Source organism: Phalangium opilio, unplaced genomic scaffold (genome assembly GCF_054372755.1).
Source record: "Phalangium opilio isolate 3A_F unplaced genomic scaffold, DU_Popi_V2 ptg000101l_1, whole genome shotgun sequence".
NCBI lineage: Eukaryota > Metazoa > Arthropoda > Arachnida > Opiliones > Phalangiidae > Phalangium > Phalangium opilio.
Genome location: NW_028324204.1, coordinates 137,805 through 159,027, shown reverse-complemented (window position 1 = coordinate 159,027; position 21,223 = coordinate 137,805). Strand labels below are relative to the sequence as shown.

At 36.3% G+C, this 21,223-nt stretch overlaps 1 protein-coding gene across 1 annotated transcript; it reads left to right on the top strand.

Annotated features, from left to right (window-relative positions):
• The first annotated feature begins 14,895 nt into the window (after window positions 1-14,895).
• On the top strand, window positions 14,896-18,200 carry LOC149630936 (uncharacterized). The gene is made up of 4 exons (XM_089851144.1): window positions 14,896-15,583; window positions 15,955-17,253; window positions 17,352-17,616; window positions 17,768-18,200. Exons 1-4 carry the CDS (start codon window positions 14,896-14,898, stop codon window positions 18,198-18,200), a joined length of 2,685 nt encoding a protein of 894 aa, XP_089707270.1.
• Window positions 18,201-21,223: the final 3,023 nt, after the last annotated feature.

Sequence of the window (21,223 nt, the reverse complement as noted above, 5' to 3'; positions counted from 1 at the left end):
ATTTGGATTTCGCGGGTAGAATACGGGATTTCGTGAATGACCGACCCTTCGGTCTACATAGACTCCTCATGGACCGTTTTCAGTCCCTTAAAATAACCGGAAAACGCAGGGTATCTTAGCTTGTACATGCATATACATCAATAAAAGTAACACAATGGAATTTAGCTTATTTGGTTTGCCGCAACAGTTGGTGTAATCTTAACTTCTCCGTTTTGCGTTGGTCCTCAATATATACGAAATCCCATACCGCTTCTCGCAAAATCACGAAATCTATAGCGAAAACCATTATACAAAACGCAAAAATTTCTGGTATCCTCACGAAATCCTTCAAGAAATCACAGAAATCTTTATGATTTCATAATTTTTGAACAATTCATAATATCACGAATTCTTCGGGGAAGTCGCGAAATCCTGTACGCTTCTTAGGAAAGGTCGAACCCAATGGGGCTTCCTACTGCTTACGCAGATAATTTTTTAATTATCCTGTCATAGGTGCGGACTAGAGATGTGAAATTACCGTAATTTTTAAAAACGGTAATTTACCGGGTAAATTACCGATAAATTACCTATTGAAATTTTGGGAAAACAAAAATTACCGTTCGGTCGGTAATTTTTGGTAATTTATAAATTTCTGTGCTTACAATCCATTACTTTAAACAACGTTTAGTTGTGGCTTTTGCTACCAAGACGGCAGCCATGGCCGTTCTAATCTGATCTCTAACTAAATATATATTAAAAGAGTAATTTTTAGCGCATCTTTGTAAGTTGTAAGGCTAGCGAGTAGCGCCTGGTGAGTCATTTTGGCACACAGATATAGTAAACACAGAAATAGTTGATCATTTAAGTGTAAAATGAACTTTTAATGTATAATAAAAATGTTTGGTAATTTACCACGGTAATTTACCGCCGTAATTTACCCGTAAATTACCATTGAAAAATTACGGTAAGATATAAAACTGTAATTTACGCGGTATTTGGTAAATTACCGGTAATTTACGGACGGAAAATTACCGACTCACATCTCTAGTGCGGACCACTTGAAAGTTTGCCAACATTAATACAGCGATATCATCAATAATTGATGAATATTGTTTAGTTCAAACGTTGTCGCTCGCTGATCAAATTTCAGCTCTTTCCGAAAAATTTCAACTTTCTCCGAAAATTTTCAACCCTCTCCGAAAAATTTCAACTCTCTCCGAAAAATTTCAACTCTCTCCGAAAAATTTCAACTCTCTCCGAAAAATTTCAACTCTCTCCGAAAAATTTCAACTCTCTCCGAAAAATTTCAACTCTCTCCGAAAAATTTCAACTCTCTCTAAAAAATTTCAACTCTCTCTAAAAAATTTCAACTCTCTCTAAAAAATTTCAACTCTCTCTAAAAAATTTCAACTCTCTCTAAAAAATTTCAACTCTCTCTAAAAAATTTCAACTCTCTCTAAAAAATTTTAACTCTCTCTAAAAAATTTCAACTTTCTCCGAAAAAATTCAACTTTCTCCGAAAAATTTCAACTTTCTCCGAAAAATTTCAACTTTCTCCGAAAAATTTCAACTTTCTCCGAAAAATTTCAACTTTCTCCGAAAAATTTCAACTCTCTTTCAGTAAATTAATTTTGTCCGGTTTGGCGCCCCATACCATACCCATAAAAGCGTATAAAGCTGAACTTGAGGGATATTTGGTGTCATTCTGGAAATATCTTATTAGCAGAAAACATTTAAAAATGGTTAAAGTTTTTATCAAATTCAGTGCAGGAACGCGTAGCCTTCGAGGGGAAGGCGAGGAGGAAGGCGTGGTGAGGAAATCGAAGGCCTGGCACACGACAGTGCTACGCTTGTAGGCAGTTTGGCCATCAGGCTGCCAACTGTCCGCTGTTTATAGTTAACGAGTATTGTTTTTATAGATTTTTATTAGCGATAGGTTAGCATAATATGGGGAAACTAATAATATTTTTATTCATTGATATATGTTCATTAGCTATGCAACAGCGAGCTCCCACCCAACCAGCGCCCACACTGCCTGGTTTTCATACGGAAACTCTAAGGAAAAATAATTACTGGTAATTGGTTATGAACTATGTTTTTGGGCTATTTGAATAGGTTAATGGTGAATAATTATGTTAAAATTTAAAATTCCTTTATCAAAGATAATTATTTTGCGTTATTTCTTTTTAATATATAGATGAAACCAAATAAAACATTGAGTTAATTCTAAACACGTTTTTCAAACCCATTATTTTGCAACTTTTGCGATGTAAAAATGGGGGGGGGGGGTTTGACAACACTCAGCATATCGAGACATGCAAGGGGAGATAATCTAATTTTTCTAAGGCTCATAAGGCTAAAAACATTATGTTCCCTTTACACCGATGATGGCAGAGAAACTACTAAAAGAATAGCAACTAAGGGCTCTTGTTGTTACAGGCAGCAGTTCTCTTTCTGCTTCCGGTTATGACATCTTTATTTTGACGTTAGAAAGTAGGCGGCGCTTAATTTTAAATTCAAACCCTGGCGTCTGCTTATGCTGCCAGAGCATCTCTGGAGTAATGGCTGAAGAGCTCGAAATCATGGCGAAATTTAATAAAGGTAAATGCTTTTTTACTACATTAGATCAAAATATAAGTTTATCACCATAATGAGCCTAATTTTTTAGATGATAAATGTGACACCAAATGTATATTACAATCAACTATTGATGAACTGAATGCTTCCCCAAGAATATACAGACCCTGCTATTAAAACTAACGTTGGAATATCAATAATCCAGTTAAGCAACAATCAGATAAGTTTACAGGGTGACCACTGAAAATTGTATATTCCTTTAAAGGGAATATAGGAAATTTATGCTGGAAATATAGGAAAATATAGGAGGAAATTGGCGTAAAATATAGGAGGAAATTGGCGTAAAATATAGGAGGAAATTGGCGTAAAATATAGGAAGAAATTACTGAAAAATATAAGATAAAAGGGGTGCATTTCTTTTAGAAAAATGATATTCATATATTGAAAAGTAGGAACCATATTTTAATTGCAAATAGAACATATCACCTCACATATATGAGCGGTAAATTATCACATACTGTTACTATCACAACTATTTCTTTTTGGTTTTTTTAGGAGCTGGTTCAACACCTTTAGGGCTGAATAAATTTAGGAGCAAATGGTGTTTTTTGTTTTCAATTTTGAGTAGCTGCCTATTAATAGAGTCAAGTTTCGATTGAGCGCAAAAATGTTCCTCATGACCACTTTTCAAAAGCATTTGAGCAACTGTTATAGATCTCATATCTTTTGCTTTTATAGCTTTCTCTAATCGGTCCCTGGCTTTCTTCGAAACAGTTTGAGAAGTTTTCAGTTTTTCTATGTAACATTTTTGATCTTCATGTACATTTTGTTTCCTTTTTTTCATGTTGTTGGTTTCGCTTTTTAATTAGTCGTTGTTTTCTTTTTTCTTGCATTTCTTCCTGCTGCTTCTGTTTCACTTTTTAGTTTTGCATTTTTCATTCTTTCTCTTTTTCCATTCTTTGGTAAGACTTATGAGTTTGAGCAACGCTTCGAATGAGGGATTTTGATACTGGTACTTGAGATGGTGTACCGTAAATTTTAACATCACCTTTTACCAAACGCAAAGACGAGACTGACAGTTCCGAAAGTGCAACACGTGTATCAGTTACTATGTAAGAGTTTTCAGAAAAACCTCTTTCTGCATCCGCATTTCCATGAGGTAACACCAACAGGATTTTTATCAGCTCTTCTAAGGCACGATACTTTTTCTCTCCATTGTGGTGGATTGCTCGAAAACTACTTTCCAAAAGTGGTCAGGACGACAAGAAGCTGTAGTGTCTTTTCTTAGCTTCCTTACATGGTCATCAATTTTATAGAGCTTCCAGGAATCCATAATTTCGCTTGTGTGTTTTAGTCTACCCTCTGACAAAATGTTGACAATCTTGTTGACATTGGCTGCTTGAGAATTTGGATCTTTCATAGGGTTTACGATGGACGCGCTTGTCAGGATTTTATTAAAGAAAGGGAAGTTTTTCAGCAAATGTTCAATGGTTAATAGAAAGAACTCTCTCATTTTCAACAAGTGCATTTTATGCTTGTCTTTGGGAAACATTTTTAGTAGAAATTTCTTAGTTTTGATTCCAATATCTATATTTTCAATTGCAATCTGATGGCTTGATTCGCGATAAGGCACTCTCGTGATGTTATTCCCACCTTGAATCACAGATGATTTTGCTATTTTCAATATAATTACCGTGACCAGTTCCCTTAAACGATCGTTCAGGACATGAATCATGGTTGTCTTAGCTTGGAATGTTTCCAAAAAACCAGTGAACAAGGGGATGACATCAACAAGGAAAAGAAGTTGAAGTTTCACTTCATCGGTTTTTTGTACCAGCAAAGAAATTATTCTAGCATAAGCTTTACTCTAGCGTTGCTGTTTGTCTGTTTTTTTCACGAGGTCTTTAAAATACTTTAAGTAGACGTCGAACTGCACTAAAAAAGCTGAAACTGCAGGGCCCATGCTCAACCATCTCGAGGAACAGTGCTTCAGTGGAGACTTCGTTGGTAGATCCATCTCATTTTGATCTCGAAATAAATCTTCTCGCCTGGCAGACGAATCGTGAAAGAACGTGTGGATATCTACTATAAATTGGTCACACTTTGTGACTAGGCCTGACTGCAGTCCTTTTCGAAATCCATCGACCTCAAGCCTAGAAATTATGGCCTCAGCAATGTCCGCTCCTTTCGCGTGACCAATCATAACTGATTTATAAAACTGACAAACAACCTCGTTTCTTACTAAACTCCAATAACGGATATGCATATCCATTTGTTTCTTAATTTGACAAAGTGTTGTTTCGTCATAGTGAATGGTAAATGGACAATTTGACGAATTTATTTCTTTGACCATCTCTGACAAAAAGTATGGTGCAATCCCATCGCTTATTAAGTAGTATTCGAATGTCGAGCCGAAATTTTTCCTCTCAATCCATTAAGCAATATTATATAATATCCCGAATAATGCTGTGAGTAGCCTAATCTCGATATTTTTGGCTTAAAAAAATTCAAAATATTAATGCGGGAGTGAAAAGGGATTCAAGCTGGAATCATATTTCTCTTTGGATGAGAAAATTGCAAATTTTTAGCTTCCACAATTCATTTTTTGCTTTGCGCCAGCTATCGGATGGTGCAAAGGTTTAGTCCGACTATTTGCTTACGGCTGGACGCGCCTTTTTCCCCCACTTCCCTGTTTTTTTCCCGTGCGGAAATACGGAAATTTTTAAAAAGTACTCAGTATCTGCAACGTGGAAGAATTTTATTTATTTATGAAATTATTTTCCACCTCGACCGGGTTTCGATCCCGCACCATCGCACAGAGCTTTCACTCCACGGATTGACGCCTTTACGCTCTCGGCCGTCTAGTCTTATTAACAAGCTCGAGTTATGTTGCTTAAACCTAGCGTCTCTCTCACGTCAGCGGCCGGCGCGTTCCTCTCACGTCTTGCTTAGTTGGGGCAGGGAGGAGGGAAATTTGTTCGAGGCGGCGAGTCTCGCGTTTCCATGGTAGCGCGCCTATACAACTATACATGCCGAGAATTGGCGGGAAATTCGCGAATGGTAGATAGGCAGTTTAAAACGGGTAGCGCTACAATTATAAAATACGTCGCGTTTTTAGCATTAGAAGGTTTACAAAGTTATTTTAGGAATTGTACTCGTCGGAAAGTCTGAAATATAATAAAAATAAGCACATTTTTAAAGTAAGAGATATTTGATTTGTAAGCCAAAAGATATTATAAAAAAACGTCTTGGTTTGGACCAAGGCCGGAAAAATAAACGATATGTGTGAGGTTTATCATTTGACTGAAGTTTCAGATATCGCAATTGTTTTAGTTATTTTTATCCATTTAATCCTTAATCAATATTAAATTCAATCAAATGATTTTACTGTTAATCGATCCATTCCCTCTAAATTAATTGAAAAAATTACATATCTACGCTTTTTCAAGAACAATTACATTTTCCGAAAACATTTTATCATGAAATTAATTATTTTGAAGGGAGTACGTGTTAAGGTATTAACATAGAATATTTGAAATATTCTATTGACTTTCTAAAAAGAGCAAGCGAACTTTGACATAATTCGAAAGGAAAATGTAAAAATTCATTCGAAATGCAGATTTCTATTGTCGCCTCTGTAAAGAACAGATTGCACTGCAATTTCCCTCTCCGTGCTTTAGAATTTCTTGGTCATAACTCAGTCTTCATTTGAAACGTCACCACCCCTTTCTACATTGTTGGCGCTACTTGTACACCGGTTACGTATTACGCGTAATCATTTTAGCACGCTTAAAGACTATTTCTGAAAAAACAGAAGGGCGAGACCACCATTGGGGTATTCTCCCTCGCACCAAGGGTCACCGCCAGACGGTGTCAAAGTTCACAAGAGGCAGGAGGCTAGTCAACTCGCTCTGCCTATAGCGGTGCTTCTAGGCGAGAGAGAGAAGACCCCAATGGAGGCATCACCCTTGTGTTTTAGTTTCTCTGTATGTAATTTCTAAAATGGTCTACTCACTTACAAATGTACACAAATTACATGAGTCCTTCAGGCGCTAGCGAGTGACAAGCCACAACCATAACCATTCATGTACACGAATATTTTATAGTTTTAGGTTATTAAGGTTGGCGGTTAAGTCCGGAGAGTCACTAATGTGAAAAGGTTTCGAACTATATGGTATTATTGGCTGAGTGTGTCGACGGCTCAGATGAACCATACACTTGAACCACTGGTGCTTTTAAAATTTTTTATATTGGGAAAATAGAAGAAGGGGGGTCGGAGTAAAGTGTGACCTTCGCATAACTGGTAATGAATAATTGGTTTACACATATTATTTCCGCATGAAATGAATATAACAAGTCATTGGTACTAAGAAGTATTTCTTTTTATGTAATCTTTACCCTTACCTTTGGTTATATCAGAAGTAAGATAAGGGACTAGAAGTAACGAGGTAACCAAACTCTTCACTTGGCGATGGAAGCGGCATAAAATCGTCAAATTTATTCACTAGTGCTAGGCTCTATTACCAATGTTAGGGCACTTTAATTCTAGTCCCTTATCTTACTGCTAGTTATAATTATACCGATATCATATTTTTTCTGTGCTACAGAGAGCCACCTACTAAACGAAACCACATAGGATAAACATTGTTGCTTTTTCTGAAGAAGACGACATTAGTTTATAAATTAGTTTGAGAAAAAAAGTTCTTTATCATATTTTCTCTAACATCAATCTTTTCAGAAACTTACTACAGATTTAAACTATTTTGGTGCAAACTTGAAAATTTGTTAAGCCAGCAACAATTAAAACTATGTCCGTCAAGGTGCTTACAAGTTAGTGAGCAACGACACGAAATCCCATCAAAATAATTAATTTCATGATAAAATGTTTTCGGAAAATGTAATTGATAAACCTCACACATATCGTTTGTTTTTTCGGCCTTGGTCGAAACCAAGACGTTTTTTTATAATATCTGTCACTTCAGTCTTATTGTAATTAAAATTTGAATAATATTATTTTTGCTTTACCGTCATACGTTTGGGGTTGATGTATTTCTAATTGCTTAAAGTACTTAAGTATCGTTAATTACATTCAGCTTATATTCAAAAACATTGATTTCGATAAGCAAATAATGTTGTACTTTATTTATGAAAGAAGTTTAAAAACGACGGTATTTGAAAAAACGACGATATTTGAAATAAGGAAGAAATATATTTGTTTCGTACACTGTATACATATACAGTGTTGTCGAGATCATGCCAACAGCTTCCTTTTTGTAAAACCCCCAATACTGCCAACGGGAGATGTCATACTAAATTATACAGGGTGTAAATAAATGTTTAGAATTCATGTTGCCTGAATGCAAAAAAATATATTAAAGCACAGTCCTACGATTAGTCTTAGTCTCTTAGAACCTGGGTCTCAAATTGCAACCTCTAAACTGTTGGTAAACAACTCAACGTAAATATTCAAAGTGTCTACCATTGTGGTTGAGGCACTCTTCCAGAGGATTGTCCGTGTCTTACATTACATTTGCAACCACTAAACTCATGACGCATGGTAAGACTAATGGTATTGCCGTTAAGGCTTGATGTAGGGGGATATGATTATGCCGGTAGTAATGCCCTTGTAAACTGGCACGAACAGTAGAATGGCTTAGTGCAACTTCATGTTCCACCGTTCTACTACTAGCATGATATTGGCTTCAAAACTATCTACGATGTCAAAGACTCTATCCTCATTACAGACTATACAGTCTCTTCTACGTTCACGATCTTGCACTACAAAATGTTAATGAATGATGTTATTCTATAGTTTAGCTTGAATACCAGTAATTAAATCAAATACCTATACAATTCATAGCAACTTAAACCAATTAACACACGGCAATGTGGACTGTGGAAATCGCAAACAACGTAACCCTCCGTTCCTAACGTGGTTACGTTGAGAGAATCTGTGATGTAAACCTGAAAATTATTTCACTAATTAAATTATATAACGACACTGTCCTCCTGCATTAACCAGTACCACTGTTACTTATGAATTAAACAATCCACTGTTGGTAACAAATAGTTTATAAAATGATAACGTAGCATCACAGTATGACTGATTCAATAGGATCAAAATTGTTTTAACGAATAATCTGGTCCTCTACATTGGTTTAGTTTCAGGAATTATATCACACACCTTCGCAGTTAGTAGCATTTTAGTGATATAACAAATAATGAAACCGTGTATACCTGTCCTCAAATGAGAATGTTGAATTAAATGCGCTAACGTAAACACCACTCTTTTAACTGCCGTAGGGAAAACACATTGAACATTTTGTCATCTTCCCTGTAATATTTTGAAGTTGAATTCTTCACAGGGAGAAAACACTACCGTTGATTTCTAAACCATAATAACTTGGAACGTCATTTTTTACTTAAAACTAGAAGCGCCAACAAACAGTCATGATGAATACAGTATTAAGTAACGTAGCGTTACTAGCGTAAAACCTAGGCCCTAGGGTTAGGATTTGTAGCATGAATCGAAGCAGACTGCGTATTTTTGTAATTCCAATCCAAAACAGTGCTGGAAATAAGCTTTTTTATAATCTTTTAAAGGAAAGACACTAAAAACACTATATTACATAGACAAACTACAACTTAAGCCTTGGCCGTAAAGAACGTCGAAAATCTTACTTTAAGTGATATAAAAACCTCTATTAACTGTAATTATTTACCTGAATTGCTAGACGAAAATTCGACCTGGTAACATTGTATTTCTTATTAAGGGTGCTACAGTTAATTAGAAAATACATATAAAGGTGCTCAAGCTCGGATGAAATACCAAAATAATTTGTTAGCGTCTACTGCTATGAAATTAGGAAAATCAGCAAAAAACCCAACATTTGAAATTTGTCAACGTAACTTGTTAGCACCCACAAACCTAGGCCCTTCTAGTTGTCAACGAGAACGAAATAGGTTTAAGCGCGCTATAAGGTTAGGCTGACTTCTGACCCAAAAGTAATTTTTTGACGTACTTTGTTAATTAGTTAAAGTACAATACTTAGACTCCATAAGTTAAAAATCGAAGTTTCCCATTAAATAAATGCTTGTTAATTTAGAAGTATTCCGAAAACTAACTTCGCTATACTTTTTCCGTATGGCCTATGACAATTGCTTTAAAAAAACGAAAAATGTTTAATGCTTTTTCTATGGGACGCTAACCCTAAAAACTGTGAATTTACTTTAACATAACGGAAGGGTGTCATGTCATATCTACAAGGGCCTACCGGCCCTGTAGAATTAATACCGTAGTCTCTGGAGAGTGTATCAGGGAAACCTCTGTAACTAAGCAAGTTTATGATATTACCATCTCTGTAAGTGTTCGAATTAAATAAATATATAATTATATTGTAAGTTAATTAAATTAACTTGCAAGTGCTTCTAGACAGACACATTTTTGAGGTTAACTATACCTGTACATTTAATTTGGGAATTTAGGTTTTGGGATTAGATAAGCTAAAGTGTAAAAACTTATATTTTCTCTTTAAGCGCGTTACAATTATGGACAAACAAAAATGATAATTTGATGTTTAACTTCAAGTAATGGCATTCGCAATAAAATCTTTCTATTCACGTTTGATTACTCAAACAAGCCTAATAATAAATTTTACGAAGCACAAGCACTTTCTATGGTTCTTTTCACTTTTCAGTAACAAATTTTGACAATGAAAAATTATCATTTCAAGTTTAAATTTGCCTAAAAACAATAATGATAATTTATTTAATTAACTATTAATTGGGTTCTTTTCAGTTACATATTTGCCAAAGACAAAATATCGTTTCAAGCTTAAATTTACCTATAAACGTTAATGATAATTTATTTAATAAACTCTTAATTTTAACTAATAAGACTTATCAATTACTAATCATCACTTATGATCACTAACTTTAAGAAAAAAAGTTCAATATTATTTTTATAAACGTAATTAAAATAAGCATTGGCAGTATAATTATTAAAAACCTAATACTACAACTTCACATTAAGTAAAGAGTTCAGAAATGAATGTACTTGTTTCTCTCACCAGAAGGAAAACAATTATATAGACATCAAGAAAATATATCAATATCATCATCCCATTCTTAAACGCAACAATTATGAACCAGCGTAGCCCTATTGTAGCGCTCACTCTGAACCGTTAATGGTTCTGCATTACAGAAACGAAAACCAAGCGTTTACTTTCTGGTTCTCTAGGCCTAATGACAAATGAAAGTTCAATTGACCGACATAGTAGTGTTCTTCTTGTAAGTTGTAATCCCTTAAGAAAGGATTATGCTTTAAACAGATGTAGTATAGCTAAAGTAATATATAAACATCCATTTCAAATAATATTTTAAAAAATATTCTTGGGATATCAAAATAAAACAGAGCTTTATAGATACAAAATTACTAAAGGCATCGTAATTACGAAAAATATTTCCACATATTCACTTAATATTATGGAAAAAGGGAATATTAGCTAGGAGGATGGAACTCGTTCCGGGAGGGGAAAATAGCTTGCCAATAGTACAGAAGTCTTACACCCATGCGTGGCAGTGTGAAAAAGTGGGCATACGCTTTAACTGCTGCCTGGCGGACGAAAATCAAATCATATTTCTTGAGTCTCCTACTCCCCCCGCCCCTTCTCTATGACACTGAGAAAAAAATTTGAATTCTAACCGTCAGTCTGCTTCACTCTTCAGTAAGTTCAGTGTTTGGATGTCTTCTGTTCGTTTCATTTCGATTCATTAAGTTTTAATGATTAAGTAGTATTTAGTTTTAATGATAAGTAGTATTTAGTTTTAATGAAAGTAGTATTTAGTTTTAATGATTAAGTAGTATATAGTTTCGTGGAAGAATGAAGTATCCGAAGGAAGTCCGAACTAGCAGAAAACGTTTATCCAAAAAAAAAAAACAATCCTTGGAAATAACTAACAAAGCGCTTGATAGGTGGTGCCACTATCTTATGCCCACCTTTTTACACTGCCAATCATGGCGCACCCGCTCAGCTCTCCTTTCCCCTCCCGGAACGAGTTCTATCCTCCTAGATATTAGGGTTCTGTAGGATTTTTTTACACAAGAACACAAGGCATACTGCTAACGCGGTGCACTAATTTAACAACGGACAGACACACACAGACAAACACATAGACTGCTGTTTTACCCTTTCCGTATTAATTTTGAGTTGAGAGACATGATTATCTTAAATACAAAAATAAAAATAATTATAATAATAAATTTTCTTCGTTAGTTATTCACCTTATTCAGCGTTACATCCTTTTCAAAAAGAACAATTAAACATTCTTGAGGGACTTAACTAATATTGAAGTTTGAATTGAAGGCTACGACTGTTGTTTCGCCATACTCAAATAGGTAGTATATAAGGGTTGCGAATCGCAGCTATGGATAAGAACAGCGCAATTGCGTGAACCTTTGGTGGAAGCCCCGCCATTGGGAGGCCAGACGATTCTCGTAACCCTGGCCGATCGCCGCGTATGTATTAACCTTAACGATGGTGATGGAGTAGAAGCCAGGTGTACAGACTGGTGTCTATGTGGGATGGACAAAAACAAAGACCAGAAGATGGTGGTGTTAGAAACCAGGTGTACAGACTGATGTTCATGTGGGATGGACAAAAGACTAAATGACGGTGGTGTAGAAGCCAGTACGTACAGACTGGCGTCCATATGGGATGGACAAAAGATCAGATGATGGTGGTGTTTAGAAGCCAGTAAGTACAGACTGGTGTCCATGTGGGATGGACAAAAGACCGGATCATAGGGGTTGTTAGACAGACAATGGAGTTATACGCATTGTAAGTGGAATACAATTTTCCAAATTTCCGGTCCGGAATTTGGGAAAACGTTTGCTCCGATTTGAAAACTGCGAACGCGGTCCCCTGGGGTGTAAGTCATTAACAACAGACTGACACACACACAGACACACAGACAGACACGTGGAAATTAGAACCTCTCCGTGACATACGTCACTCGGAGAGGTAATAATCAATTGTTGTAGCTAAGTATTATTTTTGTGATCTAAGCAAGACCACCTTTTCCATATTTTAATTTATCTTTAATTGTTGCTCCTGTGGTGTAAAGAGACCCTGGAGCTCTTCCATTGTTAAGCCTTTGTAGACATTTATCCCACTGAGTTCCACAATACATTAATAAAAATGTCTTCGTGGACAAAGACTTGAAAAAGTAAAAGATAAGAAAACAAAATGGAATGACCGAAGTAACAGATATTAAATTTTTTCTTTAAAGACATGATTATAAAACATAAATTATTTGAAAAAAAAATACTTATCTTCGTTTTTTTTCACCAAAATTACATTTGCATTGTTTTCGAAAGACAGATTATTCATTCTATATATCCTTTTTGGTATTAACAGTTTTCGAATGAAAAGGATCCTACCGAGTATTGGATATGGTTTATTTTTAAAGGTTTCTCTTTTCGAACTATAAGGAAAATGTTGTTTAAAACGACTAAATGCATCATGATTGACATTTTAAACGTCGCTTTAGGGTGCTTTGGTTTTGCGCCTGCATTTATACGACCACGAATCAATTTGGCTCCCATTTTTTTGGGTCGATGATTTAAAATGTTTTATAAATCAATCATTAAAATTTGGATAAAAGACATTATTAACAAAAAACCTTTGGTATATTATTGAGTGCGTGAGAACTGTTTTAAAAGTTGTGTTTGAATTAGTTTGGTATGACTTCAACTCGCTATGAGAAACACAATGTAGAGCAAACGTATAACACGAAACACGTAAATGGAAACCGACAAATGGTGGGCTGCGTATTTATTTCACTATTGGGCTTACACGTAAATGGAAACCGACAAATGGTGGGCTGCGTATTTATTTAACTATTGGGCTTAGTTTCCAGTATTAAAACGTATTGTAGTTCAAATTAAAACCTGCAATCCTTTTAAATATCTCTAACGAGGAACTGTTTCTATCATGGTCTACACTGGAAATCTAGCTCTAAATATAAACGATGTCGCATGTTTCTGTTATATAGTAAAGCTTTGACACGAACCATTTTGAAAGGAATGGAAAATTTGATGATACAAAATTTTTGGGCAAATGTAATTTTGGTGAAAAAAAAACGAAGATAAGTATTTTTTTCAAATAATTTATGTTTTATAATCATGTCTTTAAAGAAAAAATTTAATATCTGTTACTTCGGTCATTCCATTTTGTTTTCTTATCATTTACTTTTTCAAGTCTTTGTCCACGAAGACATTTTTTATTAATATCTGTTCCTTCAGTCTTCATTTTAATTAAGATTGTTAAGAAACTTTTGCATTTTTAAAATCTGCACTAAGCACAAACATAAATATAGGGGAGCGTAAGCATAAGGGACCTAATATTGCTAGTTAGTTACTAATGCTTTCAGGTACCAGTTAATCAGTTATCACCAATGAGATTAATGTATCACTGAAATCATCAAATTTTCATACTAAATTTATTTTGGCCTTTCTTTATCCCCTGGCTTTGAGTATTAAAATATTCAAAATAAATCTGAGGATTATCTAGAATCATTTCTACTGATATTTCAAATTCAGAAGAATCAGTCATCGTTTTGAGTCTTTTAGATCGCTGGCTTGGACTTATGCTACTGGTATTTGGTTTTCGTTGTAGCAGTGTAACTGAGACAAAGGTGACTTGCTGCCTTTCGCTGAATCAAGTCGTATTGATTTTTACTCCGTGTCAAGCCCTAGTCATAGAATAGGTATTTTATTTCTTTTTCAACGAAGTTTTAATTTTTGAATTTTAACGAAGTCTAAACATTTTAAATTTTAACGTAGATTAAACCTTGTATTTTACTAAAATTTTAACTCTGATGACGCGTAAATGCTTAACATTTAAAGCCGTTACAACTAACTATGAAAGATAGCAGTACTTCGAGCGGACGACGGTCGACTACTCCAAGTGAAGCAAAAATTTGCTTGACATCTGGCTATAAATTCGACAGAAGGGAGGAAAAATCAAACCGGATATCTCTGGTAACCTGTGACCACTGTTCACGATGTATCGAAATCAAGGCGGCGGAAGCAAAGCGGTTCTTTCTGTGCAAAAGCTGCCGTTATAGAGTAAATAACCCTACGTCTTGCCAGTGCAAAGGCCTAGCAGATAAACTAGGCGAACTAGATCAAGCGATCGCCTCAATATCGGAGGAATTAAAACCCTTCGACAGGAAACCAAAAATGATATCTCCAACATTCTACAAGATCTAAAATTAGTTCCGGATTCCAAAAATGTGGCAAACAAACTCAACGCTCTTCAAGAAAACCACACCACTATGTACAATACCAAGGGTGACTGTATTGAGAAAGTGAAACAAAATCTAATTGATGAATTAAACAGCAAGGTTGAAGCAGCGCAATCAGCCTTTAAGGAAAGTATTGTGATACTTAAGGACAAGCTAAACTATCACAACAAGCCTTCGGATTTAGACAACCAAGCAGAAACTAACTCTTTTCCCATACCATCGATCAACCCTGACAGAGGCACCAACGATGAAGAACTTTCTGAATCGTACGCATCCATAATCCCATTAACTATAAACGAGAACCCAATCTCCAGAAATAATGCTTGGACTGAAGTTAGAAGAAACCACCAACGAAACCGCAACACTCGTAATCGTAGGAAGGAAACACTGAACCAGCCATTAACCAAAAATAGCGGTCCTCACGGACAGATGCCTGATGCGGTGGCCCAAGGGTGTAGACTGAGACCAGTCGAACAACTTGATGATTATCTTATCGCAAACCTATCCACTAAAGCTACTGAAGATAATTTAAAGGACTACTTACAAGAGCTCAAGAAAGAACCAGAGTCCATTCGACAAGCGAGAAGCTTCGACCCCAACAGGAAGGCCTTTATACTTAGCTACCCATCTAGCACCCCAACCATAAGTGATCCCCAACTATGGCCTGCTGGTGTATCGTGTATGAGGCTAGGGTCTACCGACAAAAAGAAGACCTGGGGTACGAATGATCACCCTTCTGCCATTTATTTTCTTTCGCGCCAAATTCGAAATTGGTTATATCCAGATGTCACAAATCCCAGACAGAGTACGATCTAAGGAACCATTTAACGGATCTCGGAGTGGAGGGTCTTGACCTAAAACCGCTCAACGACACAAACCCATCAAGGTATAGCACCTTCTACTTTGAAAGCAATAGGGAATACGATCATATAATCTTGGACCTATTAAACTGGCTAAAGCCAATTGGAGTAGGAAGGTTCATTTCCCGTATACATAAAGCCGCAGGGAAAAATACTGGTGGAAGATTCCAAACGAATCAAAATCATTCGGCTTGACTAACGAACAGCCTGGAACCTATCTTCCCAAAAGGCCTTAAGGTGGCTCATTTAAATATTCGAAGCCTTCCTCGCCACATTACCGATGTTCAGTACATCCAAGGGAAATACTCAATAGACACTCTCGGCCTTACAGAGACGTGTTTGACAGATCGTACCCCGGACTCCACTATAGAAATTCCTGGATATGCCTGTCAAAGACTGGACAGAAAACGACAAAAACAGGGGGGCGGTATTTGTATATACACTCGGGAAGAAATAATAACCACGAATACAGGATCGGATACGGTCGATTCCCACCTAGAATCCGCATGGTTTGCTATTCCTGAGAAGAATTGTAAACGCTTAGTTATCGGTATATGCTACCTCCCCCCTAACGGGAATTATGGCAACTGCTTCGAAGATCTTAAAGCCCAAGTAGAATCTCTGAATGCTGACAAGCACAATCGCGAAATAATAATTCTGGGTGACTTCAATACAAACCTGCTTGCCTCTGCTAACGCCAATATCCAGAGTCTAAAATCGGCTACCTTCGGCTTTGAGCAAATGATTAAGAAACCAACGAGAGTAACGCTAACCTCAAGTACCTTAATAGACCTTATCTATTCAAACGACGTGACCCGTATCTCCTTGCCAACAAACATCCCTCTTGGAATCTCTGACCATGACATGATTCTATGTGTCCACAAACGAAAATGCCAAAAGGTCCAGAAAAAACTTACAAAGGTTAGAAGCTACAGGCTGATGAACTCGGACTCATTTATCAAAGATGTTAAAAATAGACTTGATATTGAACTATCCACTTTCAACGATGTTGATACCGGAGTTGAGATTCTTCGCTCCACTATAATCAGCACTCTAAATATACACGCTCCTCTGGTCACTAGAAGATTCAGTACCAACGATCCTCCGTGGCTTACACCAGAGGTAAAGCATACCATGCACCTTCGTGACGTATACCATCGAAAAAGTCGGGAATTCGGCTTTAGATCCTTCGATGATCTCTCTAGAAAGTACAGAAACACAGCGACCGACATGTTAAGGTCCGAGAGACGGAACTATTTTCATAAAAATATAAAATTAGGGACGGAAAGAACCAGCCAAGCTTGGCGCGTCCTCAAGCCATTCCTGAATTTCAAGAAGAAATCCATCAATGCTATCAAATCCAAAGGAAAAACCGTCACTGATAGCCCCGAAATAGCCTCAAATTTCAACGAATTTTTTACCGCTTCTGAAACGCTGTTTTCAAACACCTTTAACCCTCGAGAATCAAAGCAAGCTACGGATAACGCCATGTTCAACTTCCAGGAAGTTGACGAGATCAGTATTTCCGGTATCTGAAGAATTTATCCTCGAATAAAGCCACCGGTCTAGACTTTATACCGATAAAGCTCATTAAGCCTCTGGCAGGCCTAATCTCGCCTTTTGTAGCAAAAATTATAAACATCTCCTTCTTAACAAGTCGATACCCAGCTGCATGGAAGGAAGCCAAGGTGGTTCCAATCTACAAGAAAGGCGACAAAACGGTCATGGTCAACTACAGACCAGTGTCGATTCTCCTTGGCCTTTCTAAACCACTGGAACACTTTGCACTGAGTCAACTAAATGAGTTTATGGCAAAAATGATCATCTACACAAACTGCAGTCAGGTTTTCGTTCTGGCCACTCAACAACGACAAGCATTTTCTTCCTACTCGTCTGAGCCAAGGACACTATGTCGGCGTTCTTTTTGAAGATCTCAGCAAGGCTTTCGACACCGTTGACCACGAGATCTTATTAAGTATTCTACAGACAAAAAACCTAACCACAGCATCACTGGGCTGGTTTCGCTCTTATCTATCAAATAGGACACAAGTATCTGCTATTAATGGTATAACATCCCCACCTCTAAAAGTGGTCAAGGGTGTCCCCCAAGGGAGCATCCTTGGTCCAACGCTCTTTAATACGTATACAAGTGACGTTCACGAATTCCTGTTTACAAGCATTTCTAAAGAGTACGCTAAGGATGTCGCTCTCATAAACTCTTCCGCTAACCTTGCTGACCTCATAACAATCATGAGTTCGGAAGCAACTATCCTGAGAAGCACTATCAATGCCAGGAAATTAATTCTCAATAAAGAAAAGACAGAATTTATGATCTTCTGCCATAACGGAAAATCCTTGGATCCTGAGTCTTTTACTTACCTGCCTAATACCTCTATCAAAAGAGTTTCATCGTTTAAGTACCTTGGAGTCCTTCTAGATGATACCTTATCGTGGAGGATTCTATCGATCATCTGATTAAGAAAACAAATGCTCGAATGGGGGTACCAAGACCTCTCTACGACTCTTTGGACGTTCTGAGTCTACTATATGAAGCTCTAATCCAGCCCATCTTCCGATACAGGGACATTTTCTACAATAGCTCCAGCGCAAAATATCTAAAAAGATTGCAGGTGGCACACAACAACGGCAGCAGATTTGTTGCAAAAAAGAGTAAACGCACATCAGCCACAGGGACTCTCAAGCAACTTGTTTGGCTTCGCTTGACCCAATTGTACAAGTGCAGCTTACTGAATCTAATGTACAAAATATCCCGAAATTCAGGCCCAGAATACCTAATGTCTTTTTTTACAAAGTCATCCGAGCAGCACAAACACTCGACTCGAGGCAGTTGCCACAACTTCTTCGTTGAAACTTTTCAAACTCCACTAAGAACCAAAAGCGCCAAGCATCGTGGTCTCTCCTTATGGAATGAGCGTCCGTCCCACATAAAGACTGTAAATAGCTACAAAACATTTAAAGTTGAAATCAAAAAATATATAGAATCTGTCTAGATAATTTATTATGTATTCGGGATGCCTTTGTAGATCAGCTTTGCTGAAAGGTTCTCCTCAATAAAAGCCATTTATTATTATTATTAAGTTTCTGCCTGCAAGCATAGCCCACTCGATCCGCGCTCATGGACGCAAGCTGCTCGCGCTATATAATAATAATTGACCAGGTCACGTCGTCTGCTAAACTTAGGAATTGGACAATTAAACTTTTTGAGTTAATGTCTGGACTCTGGTTACCCTTGAATTATCTTAGTGGTCCCGTGATTTTATTTTTAAACTGGTCATTTGCCCTTCCCACACTAGACAAGGAAGCATTTCTCATGAAGGATAATGGCCATCATTATTGTGTAAGAAACAGCCTGGCAGCCCCGTATTTGTTTACCTAACCATAGCGCACTAGATCACGCGTAACACTACGCAAGATGCTGGGCAGCGTCCGTGAGCATGGATCGAGTGGGCTATGCCCTGCCTGGCCAAGTCAGCTGACTTAGGTGAAATATTTATTACTTCTATGCGACTTAATTCTAGACATTCTTGAACGAATCATCTTGTGAAAATTTTATAAGACAGGCTTCTGGCGCTGGGTTTTTACTGAGCCAAATTTGCTTTTTAAATTTAAAAAAAAAATTAATTTCAACTTTTTTTCCTCTCTTCAGAAATTTAATAATGATAGTGTGTTACATATTTATCCAAAATTTATATTAATTAATTAACACACTGTACATCCCTCTAATTTGTAATTTCGCGCTTGGAAAAGGCTGAATTAAAAATATTGATTTGATGACAGGAATTAGTGATAGTGTGATTGAATCTATCATTTATTTTGCCAGCAAAAAATGTATCTTCGTAGCGGTAACCGTCGTCTAGAAACCAGGGAATGAACCCTTCTGCGTAGTTTGAATTAATCTACTTTACACATCAAAAATGTATCTAATTTAAACAAAAACGTTTATTCTAAATAGCGGTTATAAATAGCAATTAAAAACGTAACTGTTACCTAATAAAAATGATTGCAAGAGCCGGGATAAAAAACTGGTTTGTTAACAGGGTTTAGTGATCGTGTGATTTAATCTATCACTTATTTAACCACTAATTTAAACAAACAAAATGATCTGCGCAGTGGTTACCGCTGACCGGTTGCACCAGATATAATCTCTGTAGCGTTTATCGTTGGCAATCTGACCATTGTTTACTGTTTTCTTAGGTAACGTTAGAATGGGCCCAAAATAATTAATAATTCAATTGTTACCTAATACAAATTATTGGAAGGATCTGAATTAAAAATATTGGTTGATTTGGTGACAGGGTTTAGTGATAGTGTGATTGAATCTATCATTTATTTTACCAGTAGAAACGTATCTTCGTATTGGTAACCGTTGCCTGACGGAACCAGTCGAGAAACCAGGGAACGAACCCTTGTGCGTAGTTTGCATTGATCTACTTAAAACAACAAAAATTGATTTAATTGAAGCAAATTACCTAATTAGCGGCTTTCGTTGGCCGATGGCACCAGGTGAAACACCTTAAAACTAACGCAACACGGCCAATTGGTCTCTAGTCTACAATCAGCCTGTCTTGAACTTTTGACCGAGGCTTAGTGAAATCAGTGAATTTAAAAATTATCGGCTAAATCTTAACTTTAAATTCTTTTGTATTAAATTATAATGAAGTTTAACTTACGAGAATAAAATAAAATTTGGACTAATTAACCCTTCTTTTATATGAAAAGTGAAAACATTCGCCTGATGCTCGACCATAGGCAGAGCGGACGACGCATTTAGTAAAGAAAAAAACTTCGCTTTATTAGCGGTAAAACAGCGTAAGTCCAACAGTACGTTTCTCTATGATTTTAGCTAGGATTAAAACACGTAAGTCCAACAGAATAAAAGGTCGTAAGTTTAAGTATGTGCTTAAAAGTACAAAAAGTAATACTTAATATTAATTGTTTTCAATAAAACTTCGAAAGGCACCAGTTTAATGTTCAACCTTTCATTTAAAACCACTTTCAGACCTATCGAAAAATTCAGTCATTTTTTGTCAAAATGACTGAATTTTTTTATGGAAATGAAAACCACCTTTGGCAACTTTATTTTCTATAAAAAAAACTAATGGAGGGATCTCTTTGAAATTTTTACCACATATTAAGGGTCCGAATTTTAGTTCAGTTTATTTTTTTCAAAACAGTTAATACAATACCAAAAAAAAACTACATCGAAACAAAAAACCCTCCTTATACATTAAGAGCAGTATGAGGTCTTATCTAAGAGAGCTACCGCTCTCCTAGAATTTTTGAATTTCTAGATTTATACATTTTCCAGTTGTTGTTTTGTAAGTTAATATTTCTACTAGGTTTATTTAATTAGATTTAAAAATTATGCTATATTATAAGCAAGTTTCACTTCAACATAAATTATTTAATTATTGTAGCTAAGTATTATTTTTGTGGTCTTAATTTTTGTTGCTTTTAAATTAAACCTATTTGAGAGT

Bases quoted from the DNA above. Each gene is read 5' to 3' on its own strand.
- LOC149630936 (XM_089851144.1), top strand. From the start codon at position 14,896: ATGTACAATACCAAGGGTGACTGTATTGAGAAAGTGAAACAAAATCTA. The intron at 15,584-15,954 runs GTACGAATGATC...TCTTCCCAAAAG, and splicing joins CGACAAAAAGAAGACCTGGG to GCCTTAAGGTGGCTCATTTA. The intron at 17,617-17,767 runs GTCTGAGCCAAG...TCTATCAAATAG, and splicing joins CAAGCATTTTCTTCCTACTC to GACACAAGTATCTGCTATTA.